This window comes from Diplotaxodon limnothrissa, linkage group LG2, assembly GCF_057381915.1.
Source record: "Diplotaxodon limnothrissa isolate DT_005_m linkage group LG2, D_limnothrissa_male_GT1.1, whole genome shotgun sequence".
NCBI classification, from domain to species: Eukaryota; Metazoa; Chordata; class Actinopteri; order Cichliformes; family Cichlidae; genus Diplotaxodon; species Diplotaxodon limnothrissa.
Window position 1 is genome coordinate 38,802,893 of NC_140597.1, and position 20,873 is coordinate 38,823,765.

The window sequence follows — 20,873 nt, forward strand, 5'->3', positions numbered from 1 at the left end:
AGTTTTTACATGGTGCACTCTAAGCTCTAAATTATATAAGAGGAATATAAATAGTCATACCCAACATAAACACAGCTTTGAGAACAGCAAATACAGCTCCAACCACGATGCTGTTCTGGGAGGCAGCAAGAAGGTGGCGATCGCAAGACGACCGGATACCAACTGAAGCCTTGTCTGCAAAGTTATAACACCAGTTTAAGACAGGCTTTGTTTCAAGCTGAGAAAAATGGTAAAACGTTTGTAGATGCGCTCACTACCTGACTTCACGCCATCTTGGGGGACAGGGTTGCGTTGTGGTGTCTTGAAAAGATGCAGCAGAATTCTGCAGGTCAGTCTGGCTCCTGGTTCAGAGTCTTGCTCACTGCAGGCTGAAGTCACAGATCAAAACATATGCTCTGATTAACACAGAGTTCCTTCACATCGCATTAGGAAGGTTCACTCCTTTTTTCTTTTTGGATGGGCTACACAATCCACTACATCAAAGTCACACATCTAAATTTAAACCCTGTCCTAGATAGGCTCCTCATCAGGCAAGATAAAAGATGAATTTTCATAGAGCTGTTGTCGTGAAACAGGGAGTGAGAACAAAGCATTTACTACAAGTGAGAGCTGTTGGCATTTGGCACATGTAGTAGTGTTATAACATGAGCCAAATGCAACCAAACAGCATGGCTGAATGAGGCTTTGTCTCCACTCTGGGAGGGAAAAAAAGATTAACAGCAGGGAGAGAGGCACTTTTCTGGCGAAAGCACAAACTGCACCGAGGCTTTGTGGACCCAGATCAAATCCGTCACGTTTATTCTCCCCTTTGATAGAACTAATGCATTATAAAGCTGGATATTTCTTCCTGTGAGCCAGGCTGAAATGTGCTGCTCACTCATTTATAGAATGCCCAATGCCTGTGCGGTTATATAGAGATGCTTGGAAGGAAAGTGGTATAGAGAACGCAAGTAAGGCTAAAGGAAAAATGTAAGCGAGAGATTTAGTGGACAAATGGGCTTTACTATAAAGAATGTTTTAAAGAAAACACTCCCACAGGGGGCAGTTTTTAAATAATACATAAAAGAAGTATACTTATCCATATCTATTATTAGATAAGTATTTCACACACATATCATATACTTAGGGATAGCTCAGTAGGTAGTGTGGTCGCCCCACGATCGGGGGTTCGAATCCACTGAACGGCTACCTTGAGGTACCCCACACGCTGCTCCCCGGGCGCCTGATTAGTGGCTGCCCGCTGCTTCACTGAGTGAATGGGTTAAATGCAGAGAGAGTAATTTCTCCACGGTGAGCAATAAAGTATACATTATTATTATTTTGGGTTTAGCAGTGGAGCACACCGATGACAGAGTTTAACCATCTCTAGAACAATGCTAAAATAAGGCTAGAGCTGGGCGATATATCGAGTTTTTAAAAAATATCGATATATTTTTATACGAGATATAAGATCTGACAATATCCTTTATATCGATATAGTCTATGTTACGTTATAATTATACTTGTGGAGCCGCAAGTTTGCCTCTCTTTCGTCCACTTCCGTCTCTACGCAACGTTACTCCGCCTCGCCTCTCTTTCACTGAACACAACTCCCCCTCCTCCCCCATCGCTTCACCTGCAGGAAGCGACAAGATGGACACGGCAAATCTCCGTTAACGAGTTACTGCGCATCGCCCCATGCGTGGGGCTGGACGGCGTCAACGTGTTAGCTAGCTAACCACGCTAACGAGCTAACCACGCTAACGCCATGCAGCCCAGAGGTGCTGCACGGACTAAAATCCTTTCATTCTCTCAAAAGTTGACAGCGCGCCTTATGTATGAATTCTGGTTGTGCTTGATGGCCGCGAACCGATTTTATGTGGAACACGGCGCTCAGCAATCTGTCAAAAAATGTTTGAGTACGACTTTGGTAAGCTACGGAGCTGCACCGCTTGATGGATTGTCGGAGCATTACGGCTGAGCCTCGCGGAGTGATACGTACTGTGCTTCAACGTAATATTACCCTACTGTGTATAAGGACCATAAATGGCACCTGTTAAGAGACGTGGTTGCGAAGCGGATTTCAAACTCCAGGCTGTCAGTCACGCAGTACAAGTTGGGAACAGAGCAGCTGTGAAATCTGTCTTTGTTACTATGCTCGTCTTTTAGTTTACATTTTGACTGCACAATTGTGAGCTCTTTGTTTAGCACAAAAACAACCTTGTTTTCTTTTATTTATGGAGCATTATTATTTAATAAATGCTCATAATTTATTTTTGAGTAAATTTTATGTACATCTGCTCTATGTTAATAAAAGTGCCTGTGTGACATCTGGGACACAGCTTTGACTAAGAACTCTCTTCTTGTTCTTACTTTATGGCTTTAAAAAAATATATCGAGATATATCTTATATCGCCATCCAGCTAAAAAATATCGAGATATGAATTTTGGGTCATATCGCCCAGCCCTAAATAAGGCAATGAAATGCATCCCATTAGTTAGGTGGACAAAACTCAACGTCTAAATGCACTATTGGGACTGAAGTTGTGTAGGTCACAAAACTTCAGAGTCCTCATATGTCACATGGAATAAAGAGCGCACTCTTTGAAACTTCACAAAGCTACATCTAATCAAAAGATGGAGTTGTGTCATTATTGTTCTTTTTTTGTGAAACGATCAGAATTAAATCTCAACCCTTGCATATACACATAACATAGTTACTTGTTCCTTTTGTCTTGGTTCAGTGCTTTCTATTTTATTTTAATCTTCACATTTATTTTACTTGGTTTGCCTAATTTTACTTTTGAAAAGATAAGGAGCTGAATTGTAGATTGTAAAACTTAAAGCGTTTGACGAACAGTGGAAACCACGGAGAAATCGATATCTCAGCTGGACATCTGCATCTGCCAAAAATGTCCTTTCTGTCTGATACCAGCTGATCAACAATGTGATGTTTACTGATGGAAAATAACAAATTGTTACTTTAACAATTTCACAATTGAGGCATCCCTAACTGAACTTGTGAAAACGAGCTAGCAAAAGCATCAAGCTCCTGTGGATTCTGTTTTAGTACTACAACTGTAAACTTCACCAATGCGATCAAGGCTCCCGGCATCTGACCAATAATATTTGAACCAATGGCATAAAGTACTTCCTTTACCCGAATTCATGGGATTTAAAAACTCTTACCTGCATTGAGAAGGGAAGGAATGGCAACACAACGAACCAGGTCTTCAAGGAGCAAGCACTGTCTGGCAATGAGAATGGCTACGAAGGTTGCCAGAGAATCGTGGAAGGACAAATCGCTAACCTTAAGGACACAAGACAAGTAAAAGATCAAATTTAACACGTGTTTTGTGAAAAAACATTCTTCCCTAATTTAGAAAAAACAAACCAACCCCAAAAAAACCAAAATACTATGAAACTTCGGAAGAAACTAGCATTTGCTTTGCTTAATATGAGCCTCGACCACTGTTGAGAGTATATGCATAAGAGAAAATAAGGAAAACAGGTTTACTTTAAAAAGAAACTTACATCTACGTTACACAGCAAGTCATTGAAGCCACAGTTGCCGTTGTTAGAGGAGCAGCAAAGAGCCTTGAGAATGCCGAGCCATTCGGCGCTCAGGGAGCGGCAATATGCCGTCAGCTCCGCACACAAGATCCCAATATCGTTCACCCTGAAAGCACATCACATGTCATGAAACCAAAGTCCAGTAGTGCAGCAATCCGAGCCCTACACCCGCGTAGCCCAGCAGGAGTAACGCACCTTTCTGGGTCTCGGTGATCCACACACACATCCATTAGCACATTACAGACAAAGCTGTAGCGGTTGGGTGGGCTGTCATTCAAGAGTTTGCCCACCATGGAGTGGTTGAAGTTGTTGGCTGAGGGGTTGGCGATGGCCTCCATCATGAACATAGGATCCCAAAGCATGTTGGAGTCTGATGGGTCAATATTGCAGTAGATGGAGTTCTTCACTTTAGAGCAAAACTCACTGTGGTAGAACACAAGGCAAAAACAAATAGTTGAGATTATGTTGCACCGAGCAATAAAAAAAAAAAAACATTAGTTCAAAAGTGGGTTCAAATTATTCTATTCTAGCATAATTTATGAGTCTATGCATTCTTTCCTGTGCATTTATACAAGTTGTTTTTTTCCTTACCTAAATATCTCACCAAACTTGTTCTTGAGGTGACTACAGGAGGTGTAGAGATCATACAGATAGGCCAGAATGCAACGCTCAGCAGAGGAACAGTCTGCTGGGTTCACACCTGACTTCACCACAATGCGTAACCTGTCAATACAACGAAAATGTGATTCGTTCAGTTATGAAAAGAAAAAGTTGGTTATTTCTTGCTCAGGAGGATGTGATGGGACAGCACGGGGAAACGGTGTTACTCTGATAAAATGTAATAAAATCCATTTAAAAACCACTAATAAAAACACTACTGTAATAACAATGCACCATATACGCAAGGTTATGAGGGTCCTGTTGGCCTGCATCATTAAAAATCAAGAAATTGCCTGCCACATAAAATCTGAACATGTGTTTCCACAAAAGAATAGAAAGCGATATACTGTGGTAATAACTGCGCTTTAGAGGTGCAATTAAGAGGCGTTTGTTAAGTGTTTTACGGTACACAGCATTCAGGAATCAAATGCACCGTCAGCATCCCCACGGTATAAAAATCCCAATTAAAGTCAAGTGAATGCCTTTCTGAATGAGTGCAAACCAACAACAATTCTTTAACTCTGCAATGACTAAACGCATCCTCTCTTTACTACTTTAATTACAAGTTTAACTGAAGCCTTAACCCTGCAAACATCCCTTTATGGGTGTGATGAAATCTCTATTTCAGTTTATCTAGCAGAAAGATGACAACACAGTCTTGGTCCACCGACTGCAATTTAAACTGGTATAAAATGAGCTTTTCCAAACATTAAAACTTGTAACATACCCATCAAAAACTTGGGCTGTCTGCTCAGGATTGAGGATGAGGCAGGAGTGGTACCTCCTCAGCACTGCTACAATACACAGACACAGGCTTGTGGTGTAGCTGCCCACCAGGCTGGATGACTTCAGCAGCAGCTCTGCTTCCACCAGACTTAACTCATTCAGAAGCTGCGCAACACAGTCAACAGATGTTTACACATGACGCTGAGTAAACGGTGAAGTTAACTTGATTTGTCTGCATAAAATGTGACTGAAGTGCCAGTACCTGAATAGCGAAGTCTATGAGGCCACTAATGTTAAGGGAGTACTCCATGAGGTCAAAGATGAACTGAATGTGCTGGACGAGAGGCAGGTGGTAGGACATCCCTAAGGCAAAGCTGGTGATCTGTTCCAGCACATTTCTGGACACCTGCACACAAAATACCAGACGTGAAATTAATGCAAGAAATATGAGAACAAATATCTTCTTTAGAGTCAATAAACCAATTTGGAATTTTAAGTGCACGTGGATTAATACTCAAATCATGGTAAATAGGCAAACTTAGTTTAACTACCAGCAAAAGAGGAAAACTAATAAACGCTCAAAGTTTCTCACAAAGAGTCTGATGAATAAAAAGGACGACTGAACTGTCACATCTGAAGCTACAGCTGAAGGGTGATTAGCTTGGCTTATAGTAAAGACCAGAAGATGGGGAAGTAGCCAGTCTGGCTCTTTATAAAAGTTAAAAAAAGAAAGAAAAAGCTTAATGTTCAAGAGATATATGGATGGAATCAATCTTCTTACCCACTTGAATCTTCAAGAAAGCGAATAAGCATATTTCAGAAAATGTCAAACGATTCCTTTAATATAAATACAGACACCGACTCAGCCGTAAAGTGGTGGAAAGTTATCCTTATGTATTAAACTGTAAATCCCCAAACACTATGAGACAACGTCTGGCCTCCTGAGGCTTCTGAAATCTGAATTAGGCCCTTGAAGACTTGAGTCCAACTAATAAAGTAAAAAAGTTCCAAATGAAATTTTCAAAATGTTGTTTATAATATGTGGGCTAATACTAAAAACACTTTACTATTCAGGACTGACTGCGTTCTCTGCCATTTATAATTTAAATAGATGACATTATGATGCGTTTTTACCAAGTGGCAATCTCAGGAGCTGAAAATAGAGCCAATGCTGTTTCAGCTGCTCCCTTATACACAGGGGGTCGCTCCAGTTTGTGTTTTTAGACCAGATGCCCTTAACGACTCAACCCTGAATAGACTTGTCTCAGGTCTGTGAGATGGAACCATGCTAAATGCTAACCAAGCTGGTACCCGACTAAATATTCACACTTCTTTCTCCAACAAGTCAAAACTAAAATGGCCAAAATGCTAATGTTAAGGCCTCAAGGTGCAAAGTAAAAACCAGCTGATGGCATGGCCAATGGCTATATTTTATAAACTCAGGTTTTCAGGTTCCAACCTTCTCAGAGCTGTTTTGGTTCTGAGGCATTAAATTGTTTTGTGACATCTTACAGAAGAAATATTTATACGGATACATTTGAAAGGTCATTCCTTCGGGTCCATTTGGCTACTGTTTAAACAATAACAGAATCTAAAACACGACTCCAATGAGAAGATAAAATGATTCCTTGTCTAACCTGGGAGGTGACCTGGTGCTGGTCAAAGTGGGAGAGGTGCTGGAATTTGGAGAAGATATCCTCTGCAGTGGGAAAGGCCTCTGGCTTACTCCTCTTCCTTTTTTGTCCTTCCTCTCCTCCTGTGTATGCAGAGGGTAAAAAACAGAAGAAAAAGAAATTTTAAAAAAAAGGAAGCAGCAACTCTTGCTGGTCAGCAGTATTCTTTCCAGTCCGCCAAACAGGCCAGCCATGAAATCTAGTTAAGCTAGTGGAGTCTTATCTTATTCCAGCCTACTTCGAAGCTTCGCTGCAAAATACATTGCTATGGAGGCACTTTAAAGAAAAGGAACGAGGTACTTTTTATTTAAGAGATACATAGCTGTGAAGGGAAGGTCATCACAACCTCAGAAATCTGCCATAAAACATTCTGGTATGTGCAATTATTACTCCCAAAACCTTAAATCAGACTAATAAGGTCACGTGTATTTGAGATAAAGTGTCTGTGAACAGATGAAAGCTATTAGCATAGAAATTGGGTAGAAAGAAGATTGAGTGATGTAAACCCCTGAGGGTTCATAGAGAACAGAAGGGAAAAAAAGAGGGCTTTTTCTTTTAAGAAGGGCAGAAGAAAGGCGTTACAAATGTAAAGTACACAAAGAGGAGAATTATTAGTCGGATAACGGCTGGAACGGCCACAGTGGGAAAGCAAGCAATTACCCTACGTGTGAAAAAAGTTTTACAAACAACCAAACATGATAAAGCTTCTGTTTTCCATGTTGCTTTCAGCCAAAACATTATCTTTCATATGATAAACACGGATTATTCTGCAGAAAGATGCGGGGGAAACATTCAGTCAACAAATTGGGGGAACATGTATAAAACATTCAAACAACCCCCTGACTCCCATTTTCATCCTTAAAGGTGAAAAGTAGGTAAAATAAAACTGTAATGTAATCTTAAAAAAAACATAAAACTGCCAGACAAAATTCATGCCCGGAGAAGCAAACAGAAAATGTTTAGCATCAGTCAAAGGAGGAACGCTGTTACCTGTTTCTGCTGTGCTTTTGCGGTTTAGCACCTTCAGGATGTCTTTGGTAATTTTCTTAATGGTGTGTCTCGCCTCATCTCTCAGTTTGCCCACACCGTAGAGGACCACTAAACGCTGGTTGCATTCATGACTGGCACTTTCCTCCTAAAAAGAAAGAAAGAGATCCTGATGAACTTCAATAAAAATCAAGAACGACAGGAACCAAAAGAAAAAGACGAGCAATAATTTAGCAAACTTTTCAAACCAGCTGATAAGGACAATAAAAACTACCCCAAAAAAAGAATCTTACACTGAACTGTGTTAAAATCATGCTGTGAATGAGTCCAGAATTAAAGCAGTTATAATTCTGTGTATGAAAAAATCTCATCGAGCACTAAACAGAGCCATTTCACAAATAACATTAAAAATATCATATTCATTTAGCTATATTAATATTAGAAATTATTCACATCAATGCTTTTTGTCCACCAATGACATTATAAAGCATCATTTATATAATTTAAACAACATTTAGGGACCAAGATTTAATAGATTCAAAAGTTCAATGGCCTCAGTGTATGCTTAATACATGAAGTTGCACAAAGTCATTTTTTATAGCATTTACACCCATTCACAAAGACCTTGCAAAACAAATCAAGTTAATATACAAGACTTTATTGATACAGAGAGTAAGAGCTAGCTCTTCATGGGAAAAGGAAATCAAATCTAAAATAGCTGAAAAACAATTCCAGACCTCATTAGGAAACTAGGAAACCACCAAAACATATTTTCTTTTGGCCACCTGAGTTGATCTGGGTTGATTTCATAATGTAAATTTGCTTTTCAGTAATTTAGGCTATAGTTAAACTGAGACTGGAAATGAAAACGGGTTTCAGGAAACTAAATAAAAACTAACAGATGTACCGACAAACATCCAGTTCAGATGTTGTCAAAGTATAGAGGAAGAAGATTATTCTCCATCTTTATCATTTACTACATAATATCACTGAGTCATACTGTGCTTTCAGTGTATTAGGAAGATATCTGCGCTTAAGTCCCTGTAGGAGAGAGTATCGGGTATTTCTGTTTTCAAAGTCACACTGTAAGGATTCTTACCTGAGGAATAGGGAAGTGAGTGGCATACTGGATGTGACGGGGTTGCTCATACAGTTGAGGAAAGGCGGGGTCCATACCCTTGTCCTTACAGTTGGGCTTGCTGTCCTGATCTGTAACCGGCTTCTCTGGAGAGGGGCTTCCCTTGGTTTCACAGTGCATTGGAGGTGAGAACATCTGCAGGACAAAGAAGGCTGAAATTACTTCAAGCGAGGAACACCAAAATGTTCAGACAGAAATGGCTCCTAGTGTTTGTGTGTAAATTCTGGCAAAAATATACCTCATCAAAATTAGCACTGGAGTTATGATCGATTTCCATGGACTCCGACAGGCCAGTATCCTGTTGAACAAACAAGAATTCATGTTATCTTTTTACACCACACAGCTACTGTGTCTGTAACTCTACACAACATCGACAACAGATTCCTCCAACATGCCTCCATCTTGACACTGCTGCCTGCATCCTGCTCTTTGCGCTCCGATTCATCAGAGGGCTCATCGCTGGGTGAACGTGGGCGGGGCAGGTGGGAGTCAGAAGCCAAGTCGCCACGGGAAATGAGCGTGCACATGTAGATATTGTGGGAAAAGACGTCGTGACGGATGAGCTCGCAGAAGAGAAGGACTAGGTTGGAGAACTCCACGCGTTCGCTTTCATTCCCAGGCTCCGCTGTGAAGGGGAAAAGAGGATTTGAATAATTTATTAGCAGATTTCCCCTGCCAAATCATTTCGAATAAATATGCAATGAGTAATGAAGTAAAAAGGCAAAGACAAAAGGACGTAAAGTTCGTTCAATATTTAGACTGAGATCATGTGTGACACATCAGAGAATCATCGCTGCAAGAAACAAACAAAAAGAAAGACTCACTCAGGGTGGGAGCCTGAGTGTCGAGGAACTGCAGCAGCACATCCTGAAAGACTGGCAGTGTGGCAGCTGACAGGGAACCAGATGACACAGAGCCCTTCTCATCCACCACCTCCGACTCGCCGCACCTCTGCAAACAAATGTGCAACAGACAGTCTTTGAGTGCTAAATTCAGAAAAATGTTCTTACTTAGCATGTTTCTTTGGATTTACAGTAAATCTACACACACGCTGAAAGTCAACTGTGTATACACATTTAAAGCTTCTCACTAAATCTTATACTCAAAAGATAAAGATTAGGGATGCGACAACTACAAATAAACAACATCAGAGACTGATATGTTCAGACACAACAGATGGTTACCGTGACTTCAAAATATAAACTAAAGAATAAAACCCTATTCACACATTATCTGAGATACATGCTATGTTGTAGGGAATGGAGAGCTTACCTGTGATCTTAATCACAAAATGTCACAAATATGTCTGCAAGTCATGAAGCATGCAGCAAATTCACCACCAAATTTTGTCAAATGGGTCATGTTAATAGTAAGCCCCCTGTAAAATGGCATTTCTGCCTTTTATTTTATTTGAACAGTTTCATTTGTGTCCCCACTGCTTTCTTCTCCTGCATGAGGAAGTTTTAGGGAGTTTGTATCGGCAATTATAAGGGACAGTCTGGAAAGCATTTTCACAGCACAGAGGCCCAGTCATAAAAACAGTGAATGGTGAAATCCATCACAAAAGGAAAATATTAAAATATGATGATGATGTTATGATGATGGATGACATGCATGGCAACATTCGGTAAGGAACTGTAACAGTAATAACGTGGCAAAAATTATTAGTGTTAGATCTGCGGCTGACAGCCACGGATGTCATTAAATTTGAATATATCCTGTGTAAGAAATGTAATAAATTATAAGGTTTCTGTGACAGAAGTTGCACTAAAGGTGCAGAAGCGGCACAACAGAACTCAGATTGGAGGGCGGTGTGTTTCTTACCTCTGCTTCTATTTCAGCCTGCCTCTTTTCCAGCAGCTTGGCCACAACCATGGCCCTGTGTCTGCCTGAACGCTTACAGCACACAGCCCATTCACAAAGCAAGGTCACCACCGCATCATCATCAGGTGACATCTGGGTAGAAACACGCTTTATGAGACAACATCTCCAAAAATAACATCACTCGGTGTCACACTATTATCTGATGATCGGTAATCACATGGCATCAGCAGTCTGCTTTTTATTACAATTAACAACAACGTGGTCAGTACTCTCCTGTAGCATGCAACTACTAAAGCTAACTCAAACTAAACTAACAACTGTGGGAAAAATCACTTTTAACTTAAATAAAAACCTAGCCTTTAGTGAACCATTCAATCAAAACTGGAAACGACCAAAACTACTTCGAAAACTAGAACTAAACTGAATACCAAACAAAATGTAACTAACTATAACTGCATTTAACTGTTAACTCACTAAAATATACACCAAACTCATTACCTCGTGGCCATCTTTGCTCTGGCCTGAACCAAATATCCTGTTGTACAGTGAATCCAGGGAGTTGTTGAAGTCAGACTTCTCAAAGCTGTGGTTGTCTAAAACCTCCAGAGTGTGGAGAACCCTTCCGATGGTGAATCCTGCCAAAAGATCAACGTTATTTTAATTTGTTCTTAAAAGCTGCAATCAAGTATCTAAAGAGTGAAAGAAACAGTGTTCATACCCGCTGTCGTCTCCTGGCACTTATCAAACGACCACCTGAACTCCACTGCCTGACCTCGCTCCTTAATTTGTTCCTCAATCTCCCGCAACTTTGCACGAACCTGTGAAAGACCACTCTGTTAGAGGGCAAGAAACTGAAACCCAAAACCTGTGGGACTGCCAACAAATCTTAAGATTATGAGGTAACTAAATAACCAATTAAAAGTAGTGAAGAAGGTTTATGTAAAGCACAGTTGTGTTTATAAGTAGAGAATCTCCAAACACCTGACATATATTTCAACGCAAACTTCCATTTGCTCAAACTGGCTTTGTTGGTACTTCAGAGACTGTCCTTGTGTTTCTGCACTAGGAGCCTGTTTGTGCACAAATCTGTTTTGCTCTGTGCATTTCTTGTTCTTTATTGATTTACTGTAATACACTGGAATCCATTGCTTTTGTGCACTAGAAAAGCCAATACAATGACTTTAATTGCAAACAAATGAAAGAAAAGCCCATGAGGTTTTTTTTTTGAGCACCATATGAATAATTTCACATACAAAAAAAGGAAAATGTGAGTATGGATGGAGGTACCTGCTGTGTAAAGGCAGTGTTGCCTCCTGGCATTGGCAAGCTGGAAGGAGCGATGGGCAGGAGGTCGAGAGGGGAACCAGTCTTGTTTCTGCTGTCTGTTAAAGAGTAATGCCACACAAGAGCACTGGGACAGCACAACACAATGCTCTAATGTGACAATGACAGGAGAGAGAGGGGCAGGGAGAAGGAATAAAGGAATAAATACCGGGCTTAGAAACCATGTATTAAGTACATGAGAATGAAATTGGACATAGAATACCTGTAACATGCAGCTGAGACCAAACACCAGAGGCCTGTGCTGTGGACAGATATAGAAGTCTGTAAAAGGTGTCTGGGGCTGGTTCCCTCCCGCTGGCTGGGAGGTTGGTGTGGAGGGCAGAGCGTTGCTTTGCTGTGTCAAGATGCCGTGAGCTGGATGCCCTCCTGTGCCGGGGCCCAGGCTCCCGTCACTTAGCAACAAGTTGAGGCGGCGCGTGCAGAAGTAAGCCAGTCTTCGTGACAAGTAAGCAGACTGCACGAATTCCCCCGAGTACTGTGGCACAGAGGAGAGATTCACAGCATTAACCAGAGCACTTGGTGTTCATTCACATCAGTCAGCTACAGAAATTGAAACAAAATGAGGGCTGTGGGCCCCGGTGGGTGCTGTCACCAAAGGTTACTGCCATCACACGAAGAAACAAAACAGGATAAAGTGGTGACAGCTGTAGAAGCACGTCATACCACAGAGCAGGTGGGTGGGTGTATCTGCACAGCTGTATGAATGTTAAGGAGGAGTGCAGGTTTCGCAAATGTGATCCATTAAAGCACGAGTGATGAGGTTAGATTGAAACTAAAGACTGAGGTTCATAATGAGGTGACAGTGAATGAGCAGATGTGTATACCTGTAGTAAAAGGGGCAAAAGTAGTCTGAGAAGCTCATCTTCACCAGGCCGGACTTTCTCAAAACACTCCAGCACCCACGTCAGGAACTCGTGTCTGTCTAACATACCATCCTGAGCACAGAAACACAAGTCCAGCTTAATACTATGCAGATCTTAACACTCCTACACACTGTCTCCTTTGTGTGGCTGAAAAATGTATTAAATTAGAACATTTTCAACATCATCATATATACACAGAACACAGTAGCTGCCTCAGACTTCATATCATCCACTCAGAAGACTACTGAGATTAATATGACTGAATATGCTGCACATACATGCAAGAGCAACATCCTTTGGCAACATCTAACCTCAAAACTTTCCAGATCTAAAACAAATGATAATTTTTAGAAGAGAAACTATTGATACAGCAACAACCCTGAAGTTCAAAGCATCAATCAGCGTCTGTAACACGTCCATTTAAATTTAAATATCAATTACAGACGGCACAATTTAGTGAATTAAATATGATAAATATTTGTTACAAATTGCACGCTTGTGACTCAAAGATAAAATAGTATAATAAACCAGTGCGATTCATCAAAACCTAAATGTTGCCATGGAGCGTCATTAAGTTTGTGCACAGCAGGTAACTCGTGTAACTACCAAAGCTCAACTGCAGCATTTTAACTCCAAGACTTTTTCAGCAGCAGACTTGAGAGTGTGAGCTGACCTGAAACATGAACATGGCCAGCTTCTCGTTGTATTCCCACTGCTTCATGGCCGTCTCCACATCAGGGGGATTAGCTGGCAGGGGTGAGCTGCAGCCTTGGCTGGGAAACTGTCTGTAAAACTCAGCCACCTTCTGAAGCTGCTCCCAGAGATACTTGGTAATGATTTGGGTCCATTCTATACAAACACACATACACACACAAAGAAATTACTTTCACAGCTAATACATATCTAATACATGATGTCACAATATCAAATGAAAGGTAAAATTATATCGTTTAGCCAAATGATCCCTCGAGACTGAAAAGACCCAAGTAACATGCTCACCTATGCACGGGTCAATCACATGCCTCTTCTTGACTTTAGTTTCTGTGATAGCTGCATGATATGCGCAGGTCATCTTAATCATCCATGCTGAACGCATTACAGGGACTGAGTACTTGGCCAAGTATCCAAAAACCTCTTCCTTCTTGCTAAAGATCGGTACCTGTAAAAAGATTTAGCAACAAATTTAATGGAGTGCTGTATTGAACTGCTGACAGGGAAGCAGGAGTACACTGACCGAACAATATTGCTATATCTGACTGATATCTTCATCTCCTTATATGTAAAAATGACAGCATTTTCTGATTGCAGTGGCTGATATTTATTTTGTTGTGTTATCTTAATTGTGTGGTAAACGGCCTGTATTTGTATAGCGCCTTTACTAGTCCTGCCTAGGGACCCCAAAGCGCTTTACACACCCAGTCATCCACCCATTCACACACTGGTGGAGGCAGCTACAGTTGTAGCCACAGCTGCCCTGGGGCAGACTGACAGAAGCGAGGCTGCCATATCGCGCCATCGGCCCTTCTGGCCATCACCAGTAGGCAACGGGTGAAGTGTCTTGCCCAAGGACACAACGACCGAGAGTGTCCGAGCCGGGGCTCCAACCGGCAACCTTCCGATTACAAGACGAACACCCAACTCTTGAGCCACGATCGCCCCGTGTGCTGGCAAACTGCTCAAAACCACTGTGATAAAGAGCTAAAAGAACCTTAATCATAAGTTAAAAAGGAAGAAATAACATAATAAGACTAAAAATATCCACAGTGATGACGGCCATTAATAAAATGTTTAACATGGATAAAATTAAGAGAGACTGTAGAACTGTGTCAAATTGCCACACCTCTAAATACACACAAATTGCATTCTGCACTTTTTATAGACTTCTTAGTAAGCCATTATTATTTAATAATTCCTTTATTTATTATGTCTATCTATATTATTATTAACATTAATGTTTAATTACATATATTTATATTACTTTTATTTTATTAGGGTATCATTCTTTTAATTGTTCCCAGGATGAGACCTCAGTAACTTCACCTCATTCTGTCACGTTTCTTCATCAAAATGTAGCATACATATCAGGAATGTATGTTATTCCTAAACTATATGGCTCCAGTCTTCAGAAATCATTTCATTCATTGCTTGATCTGCTTTGAAAATAAATGGTGAGAAAGAAAACACCTAAAACGCAGCCAAGGAGAAACCTGGAATTGTTATCCTTCGGGAAAAATGATCTGCCAAAGTCCTTAATAAATCCAGCCAGTTTATCACGGCACAGTGAAGTATGTTAAGCAATAAAATCATTTTAAAAACTGCAATGTGCAGGTAAAATGATAAGCAGCTTGCTTGAAAACACACACAAAGCTCACCTTTCATTTATTTCGATGCTTTAAAACTTCAAAATCTATATGCTTCAATTTGTAAGAGCACTTACTTGGAGAATAATTTCACAATATTGAACAAAACAATTCAGACGATCTATGACTAACAGATTTCGTAGTTCTTTAAAAAAAGAAAAAATAAGCTGCTGACACTTTCAAATAAAGACATGCATTGTGTTTTGGGTCAATACACCCAAACAAGACTAACAAAAGGCTTGATTTACACAAAATCATTACGTTTTCTTAACTAGGCTATTTAAAAAGCACTTTTGAATTGTTCCTGTTTCGTAACATCTCAACCAAACAGGGGAGTTCTGTTTAATATAGGAATTATTTTCTCTACACTCATTCAAACTGCTGCCTTTTCTCCTTCAGCTTTTACAGAACCAACACACTTTCTTCTCATGGTCATGTACACGTAAGGATTTTGCCAACAATATTTTTATATTTTGATCTTTTTTAACTCCACCATTTCTTTTGATCACGACCTCATCTGCCACGCTCTGGTGTGGTTTACCCCCAGATGCTTTCTATAACATCATCAAGAGTCCTCTTTGATGACCTCACCTGGGCTTTATATACACACTCCATTTGCTTCTCTTGGGTTGAGAAGCAACCTAAGAGTATGAGGAGTTGATGACTCCTCATACTGTTGCTCAATAATAAATACTAAGTTCTGTCTCACTAGGAAAAGCTTTCAAACCAAGCCTATCAACTTCAGTCAGCTCAATAAAAAAAAACAAAAAAAACAACAACAACAACAAAAAACTGTTATTAGCTAAAATCACTAGGTTTAAAAAAACCTACAAATTCATATAGCTAGCAAAAAATATAGTTGTTGCTGTGGCTCAGGTGGAGTGCCCAGTTGTAAGTTTGGTAGACTCCTCTGGTCCTCATGCAGAAGTATCCTTTAACAAGATACTGAACCACTTGTCCCTGATGCATCCATCAGGGTGCAAGTGTGTGTGTAAATGTTAGAAATCTTAAGCAGTATATGTCTGTGTTATTGGGTAAATGAGATTTGCAGTTGAAAGGCAGTATATAAGTACCAGGCCATGTTCTACAATGTGTGCCTTTCTCTTATTTTTGTATATATTTCTCCTGTTTGCCATTTATTCCTGCTCTCTGCTATTTAATACATATATATATATACACACACACATATATATAACACAAAAAATGACAACTTATAAATGATATTCTACAACACTCAGCTCTGTTAATAGCTTATCTAGTAGAGCACACAACATCACATTTCAACTTGAAGAGGCAAAAGAGCCACTAAACTTCAAACTGCTGCTCCTTATGGTTATATAGCTATTAAACATGCAGGAAATCCAAAGTGTGGGACCATTTCAGTAAGTACCATTTCAAAAGACAATCCTAAAACGGTAACATGCAATCTCTGCAGGCATACATTCCCCTGTTATTCATCAACCTTTAAGAAAATGCCCCATAATTTGAAACATGGATCCACTTGGCATGCCTGCTGGCTAAACATTAAAGTCTCTTTTATTTATCTATTTATTTATTTTATTTAGAAAGAGGGGCAATACATATTAATGAACAAGTTAACAAATGTAAATATGACAGATTATAGCCTTGGGCTAATTTGCATCTGCAGACCCTCTGGCAGGTTGGTGTTACACACAAGTTAGTAAAAACATACAGAGACACTATTTACAGGTCAGGTGACAAGGACAAAAACAGTGAGCACATTATATTAGAACAAACAATGACAAGAAGAGTGGACACAGAGGACAATATAGATAACAATAATGGAAACACATCAATTATATTGCAAAAACCCCAAAATTACACATGCCCTGACTGTCCTGATATTGCACTGACCCATTACACTAATAGTTGTAATACACTAACTCTTTCTCATGTCCAATATAAAGCATGATTAATTAAACATGATCACATGTTTGTGTGTCCCTGAGCCACCCTTTTAAGTGACTCTTAAAGATGGGGAGACTTGTACTTCCCTCACTGACAGTGGAAGAGTATTCCAGAAGCTCACTCCCTGATATGACAGAGCATCTATGAAAAGGTGCTCCGTCTAAATGCCAATTCACAATTACATCTCTCAGTGGCTCGAGTCAGTCGAGACCCGGCAACACTGCTAGACTTTTGTTTAATAAAATCACTGATTGGTGGAGGCACCAGACCATGTATAACGTTGTATATTAGACAGGCAGATTTAAATCATTTGAAATTAGTAAAATTTAGAAACTTGTATTTATCTCAAATTTGACAATGGTAATATAAAAAAGGTTTTTTATGTAATATTTTCAATGCTCTTTTGTAGCACACTTCGATTGGCCCAATAGCAGCAGAGCTCGTATAGGACCATCTTGTAACACAATATTCAATATGAGCCGGTATCATAGAGAGCAGGAATGTAATCGCTGCTGTGTCTGTTAATGATGTGCAGATATGTCTAAAGTTCTATATTAACATTTACAGTTTTCACTACTTTTTTAACATGTTTTTTAAAGGATAATTTTGAGTCTAGTAGCACTCCCAAACACTTAAATTCCTCAACATTAATTAGTTCTTGTGCACCCAAGAAAACTTTTACTGCAGCCACGGTTGTTTTAGGTTTACTAAAAAACATTGATACGGTCTTTTTAACATAAAGGCACAGGCATGAGTCATTCAGCCATTTTTGTAAATCATGTAATGCCAATGAAAGCTGATGGGCTGCATCATCAGCAGTTTTGGCTTGTGTAAAAATTACCATATCATCAGCATACATAATCGTGTCCACATTTTTGCACACATTGGGCAAGGCATTTACATAAAGTGAAAATAACAGGGGGCCTAGAATTGAACCCTGAGGGACACCTTGCGCACAGTAAAGATAGGGTGACTTGCTATTCTTTATTTGCACGCATTGTTTTCTATCTGATAGATAAGACTGTATCCATTTAACGGTGTGATTACTAAAGTTAAATGTTGACAGTCTAGACAAGAGCTTAAGATGATTCAGTGTCAAACGCACGGAAATCAAGAAAAACAGCCGCAACGTAACTGCTCTTGTCTAAGTAAGATTTCACTCTCTCAACAAAAACACAGACAGCCGTTTCAGTTGAGTGAAGAGTGCGAAACCCGAATTGCATAGGGTGCAAACCCAGATTGGAGTCATTAAGATGTTCAATGATTTAGCAACCCACTTTTCTGCTATCTTTGAAAAGATGGGGAGTATGCTAATAGGTCGATAGTTAGCAGGGTCTATTTATCACCCAATTTATAAATTGGTGTAACTTTTGCCACCTTCCAACTCAGAGGAACGACTGCCTGCGTCATTGATAAATTAATAAGATGGGTCACAGGCACCAAAAGACAAGATTTATAATACTTCAAGAAATTGGTATGAAACCCACACTCATCCCTTGCTTTAGAACTTTTTAATTTAGAGATTATATTTTCTACTTCATTTTCTGTAATTTTTCAAATGTTGAACTTTGAATCTTCAGAAGAAACATCCTTTTTGGTGTCAGTATTCCCAATATTTTGTTGAGGGTCACAAGAATTAGAAAACACGTGTGCAATTTCATTAATAGTACTTTGGAAAAAAAATCATTTAATTTAGTAGCTAGGCTGAGAGGCTCTGATACCAGCTCACTGGCAAATTTAAGTTCAAGGTCTTTATCAGCATTATGCTTACTGTTACCAAGGAGTTTGTTAATATTTTCCCAAATTAGCTTACAATTTCCTTTAGCAATATTAATTACAGTCATGAAAAAAATTTGCTTTTGCCATTCTCAAAGTCTGTGCGACTTTATTCCTTGCAGATATAAAATGTAATCAATCAGTATTTAATCCAGATTGTAACAATGTTTTAAGTAACTGGTCTCTGAGTCTCATAAGCTGTTTACACTCAGTATTAATCCAAAGCAAGGAATAAACTCGTTTCTTTCAATGGCTCTCGTTCTGAAACTGTGACAAGACCCCTTTAATAGAAGAGTATAATAGATCACAACATTTATTAGTGTCATCATATTATAGTATGCTATTCCAATCGAAATTATTTAGAGCTGCCATTAAATGTTGTTCTTGACTATTTGGAATCAATGTTTTTTTTATATTCATGCTTTTACTGACGTCTCAGTCGCTTTTAGTCAGCTTTCTGGAGAAGAATATGGCACTGTGGTCAGACCTACCATCCCCCCCAGTAGCTTTTCTGGCTACTGAAGCACATTAAAAATCATTAATAACTTTTCAGGTTCTCTGAACTTGAGGCTTTCCTCCTGCATGCTTTGGGAAGACTTAAAGTGTAGTTGTTGTTGTGATTTTGCTTCTCCACAGCCCAGGAATTTAAACTATGCTTTAATGTGTACTTACTTCATATCATAAATTTAAAAACAATTAACTCACTAACTAGGTGGCTTAATGACTTGTGCTCAACTAGGAAACCAATTACAGGAATGCCCAATAATAAATAATAAACAAGGGTTTTAAGTTTTACCTTTTTAGCCAGCTGTGTCAGAGGTTTAGTCCCAGCTAAATCCGTGAACCAGTTATTGATGGAGCTCTGTGACCTCGCTGTGACAAGCCAGAAATTATCCTTCTGGTTGACCTGTGGTTTACGCTTCCCTGTGTCTGGAAACGTGCTGTAGCGCAGCTTCTCTGCAATAATGCTGCTGAAGTTTGAGCTGATCTATAAAGAGAGAGGGGAACATGTAAGATGGCCAAAATCCAGCAGGGGAGGGGGGGAGAATCTATCCAGTTGTGAATGGTATGCTAGAGCAGGAGCTGTGTTAAAATGAGCCATTACCTTGGAAGGGTTGAAGTTGACATTTTTGGCACTGCCATGTTCATCACCGGATACAGCTGGTTGGTTATTGAATCCTTGCTTCACATTCAATGCAGTCAACTCATCCTGAAACACATTTCAGCGAAGAGAAATGATATTTTTCATGCGACGTTAGTGGTATAATTTGAGATCCCAGACCACTGAGAAAGTCAGGATGTGTGGTTGATTGGTTTTGCAGACATGACGTAAACATAAATAACAATAAAAACATTGTTTTAATTATTATTGGGGAAACATAAAGAGTCACTTTTTCCATTTGCATCAACAGATTACATCAGGTTATTGCTGGATATGAACGAACAGGGATACCTCAGCTAGGCCAAACTCCAGTCTAAAAACTCAGCAAATAATTTACAGCTTGCTGGTAATAAAGATTAGCTTTGAAGGTCTGGTTATTCGTAAAAACAAACCATATGGCTATTAAACAGAAACAGTCACGCACAATCCAACACCGAGCGCATATTGTTTAAAACCACACAGTAAGACAATGGCTGCAGTTTATATCAAACTGCAACGCATCCGCCACCCGAAGAGTTAGCTTAGCAAACTCAGCGATCTTACCAAGTAGCTGATTGTCAACTAAGAAGGGCAAGCTAGCTAACAAACTGACAACTAGGTTCTGTTCATTGTTATTGCTAGGCCCAGACCGTTCACAGGACTGCAAGCTAGTGTTAGCTCGCACAGCTCCTCTGCCTACAATTTTCCTCGAGAAAACGTTACTCCCGGCCGTTCAGGGAGCACGTCGTCAAATCTGACCTCTTTTTGCTTTGGATCTTGCGGATAAACGTCCGGAGGGCCGAGTCGGGGCCGCTTTAATGGACGGTGTTCGTAACTTAAGATCCCGAAAGCAGCCATCATCCAGCGGCATCACAGCTAAGGCTTTCCTCCTTCCAGCAG

At 39.8% G+C, this 20,873-nt stretch overlaps 1 protein-coding gene across 3 annotated transcripts in view; it reads right to left on the minus strand.

Annotated features, from left to right (window-relative positions):
* med12 (mediator complex subunit 12) overlaps window positions 1-20,873 on the minus strand; it is a 35,661-nt gene extending 14,788 nt beyond the window's left edge. For all 3 annotated transcript variants that reach the window (XM_085363469.1, XM_085363463.1, XM_085363459.1), the window contains exons 1-25: window positions 20,733-20,873; window positions 19,938-20,042; window positions 19,629-19,820; window positions 13,767-13,926; window positions 13,441-13,616; window positions 12,729-12,839; window positions 12,107-12,379; window positions 11,848-11,994; window positions 11,279-11,378; window positions 11,059-11,195; window positions 10,561-10,692; window positions 9,561-9,687; window positions 9,132-9,361; window positions 8,975-9,034; window positions 8,698-8,871; window positions 7,602-7,746; window positions 6,576-6,694; window positions 5,201-5,344; window positions 4,940-5,103; window positions 4,144-4,275; window positions 3,748-3,975; window positions 3,514-3,658; window positions 3,169-3,289; window positions 258-368; window positions 61-174 (exon numbers count right to left, since the gene is read on the minus strand). In XM_085363469.1, the coding sequence (XP_085219595.1) occupies window positions 61-174; window positions 258-368; window positions 3,169-3,289; window positions 3,514-3,658; window positions 3,748-3,975; window positions 4,144-4,275; window positions 4,940-5,103; window positions 5,201-5,344; window positions 6,576-6,694; window positions 7,602-7,746; window positions 8,698-8,871; window positions 8,975-9,034; window positions 9,132-9,361; window positions 9,561-9,687; window positions 10,561-10,692; window positions 11,059-11,195; window positions 11,279-11,378; window positions 11,848-11,994; window positions 12,107-12,379; window positions 12,729-12,839; window positions 13,441-13,616; window positions 13,767-13,926; window positions 19,629-19,820; window positions 19,938-20,042; window positions 20,733-20,834 (3,649 nt within the window). In that variant the 5' untranslated portion in view covers window positions 20,835-20,873. The remainder of the gene's footprint in view (window positions 1-60; window positions 175-257; window positions 369-3,168; window positions 3,290-3,513; window positions 3,659-3,747; window positions 3,976-4,143; window positions 4,276-4,939; window positions 5,104-5,200; window positions 5,345-6,575; window positions 6,695-7,601; window positions 7,747-8,697; window positions 8,872-8,974; window positions 9,035-9,131; window positions 9,362-9,560; window positions 9,688-10,560; window positions 10,693-11,058; window positions 11,196-11,278; window positions 11,379-11,847; window positions 11,995-12,106; window positions 12,380-12,728; window positions 12,840-13,440; window positions 13,617-13,766; window positions 13,927-19,628; window positions 19,821-19,937; window positions 20,043-20,732) is intronic.